A 1,449-nucleotide genomic window follows, 5' to 3' on the forward strand; every position below is an offset into this window, starting at 1 on the left:
AACAAAAAGTACAGAAAATGTACCAGTACAACTGCTTACTTATGCATTAGTGGATCTAATTGCTTATCTAATTATAGGTAATTTCCCAGTACTTTACAAGTACCTTTAAAACCTTCCTCGAATTTGAAAAGCGTTCGTTGCATTAGATATTATAACAATACACTCAACAGGGGGTGTAATGAGGACCAGTCTGACCTTGGAGGACGACTCGAGACCGGCGGAACTCCAGTCGTGTCACCCTCGAGGCGATTCCAAATTTGCGTTGAAGATGCGGCCGGGCGGACTCGTGAGGGTGTACGACGGGGCTCTCGTGACGGGGGTAAGTGCTGCAGCTTCTTTCCTTTTCGGTCTATAATTAAAGGAACAGTAACTAAATTACACGCCTCGCCTGGTTTACTGGTTTAACAATGACTATGCAAAAGTTGATTCGATAATTCTTTTTTGAACAACGAAATATTTTGAGGGTAAGAAACTGTACTCTATAGAGAAAAGAGAAATAGATCGAAAAGGTATCAGAAAAGGGATTTTATACATACATGCAATATTTAGCAGTGCAGTCGTATTGATGAACATTTCAGCTATTATTCGGTTTATTTATCGTGTACATATACTGTAAATATGAAGCCTAGATGATTAAAATATGTTACAGTTCTATTCAGTCGATATCAGTAATTTCAAGAGGTAAATCATCATTTATTATTCCAGTCACAGTACAAGAGCTTGCTTGTGAGTGAAAGAACAACATGCGATGAATTGATCCGCCTTGTGCTGCTCTGCAACAACATCAATGACAATGTTAACAATTATTCCATATATGAGGTAAGTTGGCATAATCCACGAGTTACTGCTACGAAGTTTTCATACAACAGGAATTTTGAAAATCTTGTCGTTATATTTGAAATTAGAAAGACTTACAAAGATTCCTTTAACGGCTTTTTTGTTCTTGTTCTTCGATGTTTCTGGTTATTGTTAATCCTTAATTATTTTTGGTATATGCATTAAATTTTCGTCTGCGACCACGAGAATAGGAAACTGTGTTTCACAGTTCAAAGAGGAAAATCTTACGTTTGTCTTTTATTATTGTTGAATAATTAACCAATTAATGTTGCAGGTAAGGAAAACGGACGGGCGGGAACGGAAACTTCATCAGGACGAGAGGCCTCTGCGCCTCACGTCCCGCTGGGCGACACGGGACCACGCGCGCCTGGTCGTCCGCCACTCCCCTTCTCCTGCGCCCTCGCACGCTCATATAACTCCCCTCGCAACGCTAAGGTAATTGTATTACCTCTTTTTATATCATAGTCATGCGGATATCATTTGTTTCAAAAGTACCCCGCACTGAGAACATTAGGTCTATTCATTTTTGTACTGAGGTTTAACGAGCAAACGCGGAGTAATTCATGAATGGTTACCGACTTGGAGGGCGCAAGGTGAGAAACTTAAAAATAT

The 1,449-nt window shown here is 39.8% G+C and overlaps 1 protein-coding gene across 4 annotated transcripts in view; it reads left to right on the forward strand.

The window, feature by feature from the left end:
- LOC119587875 overlaps window positions 1-1,449 on the forward strand; it is an 85,716-nt gene that overhangs the window by 80,895 nt on the left and 3,372 nt on the right. For all 4 annotated transcript variants that reach the window (XM_037936576.1, XM_037936577.1, XM_037936578.1 and 1 more), the window contains 3 exons: window positions 171-319; window positions 706-819; window positions 1,112-1,272. In XM_037936576.1, the coding sequence (XP_037792504.1) occupies window positions 171-319; window positions 706-819; window positions 1,112-1,272 (424 nt within the window). The remainder of the gene's footprint in view (window positions 1-170; window positions 320-705; window positions 820-1,111; window positions 1,273-1,449) is intronic.

The sequence above is a fragment of the Penaeus monodon genome, chromosome 23 (assembly GCF_015228065.2).
Source record: "Penaeus monodon isolate SGIC_2016 chromosome 23, NSTDA_Pmon_1, whole genome shotgun sequence".
NCBI lineage: Eukaryota > Metazoa > Arthropoda > Malacostraca > Decapoda > Penaeidae > Penaeus > Penaeus monodon.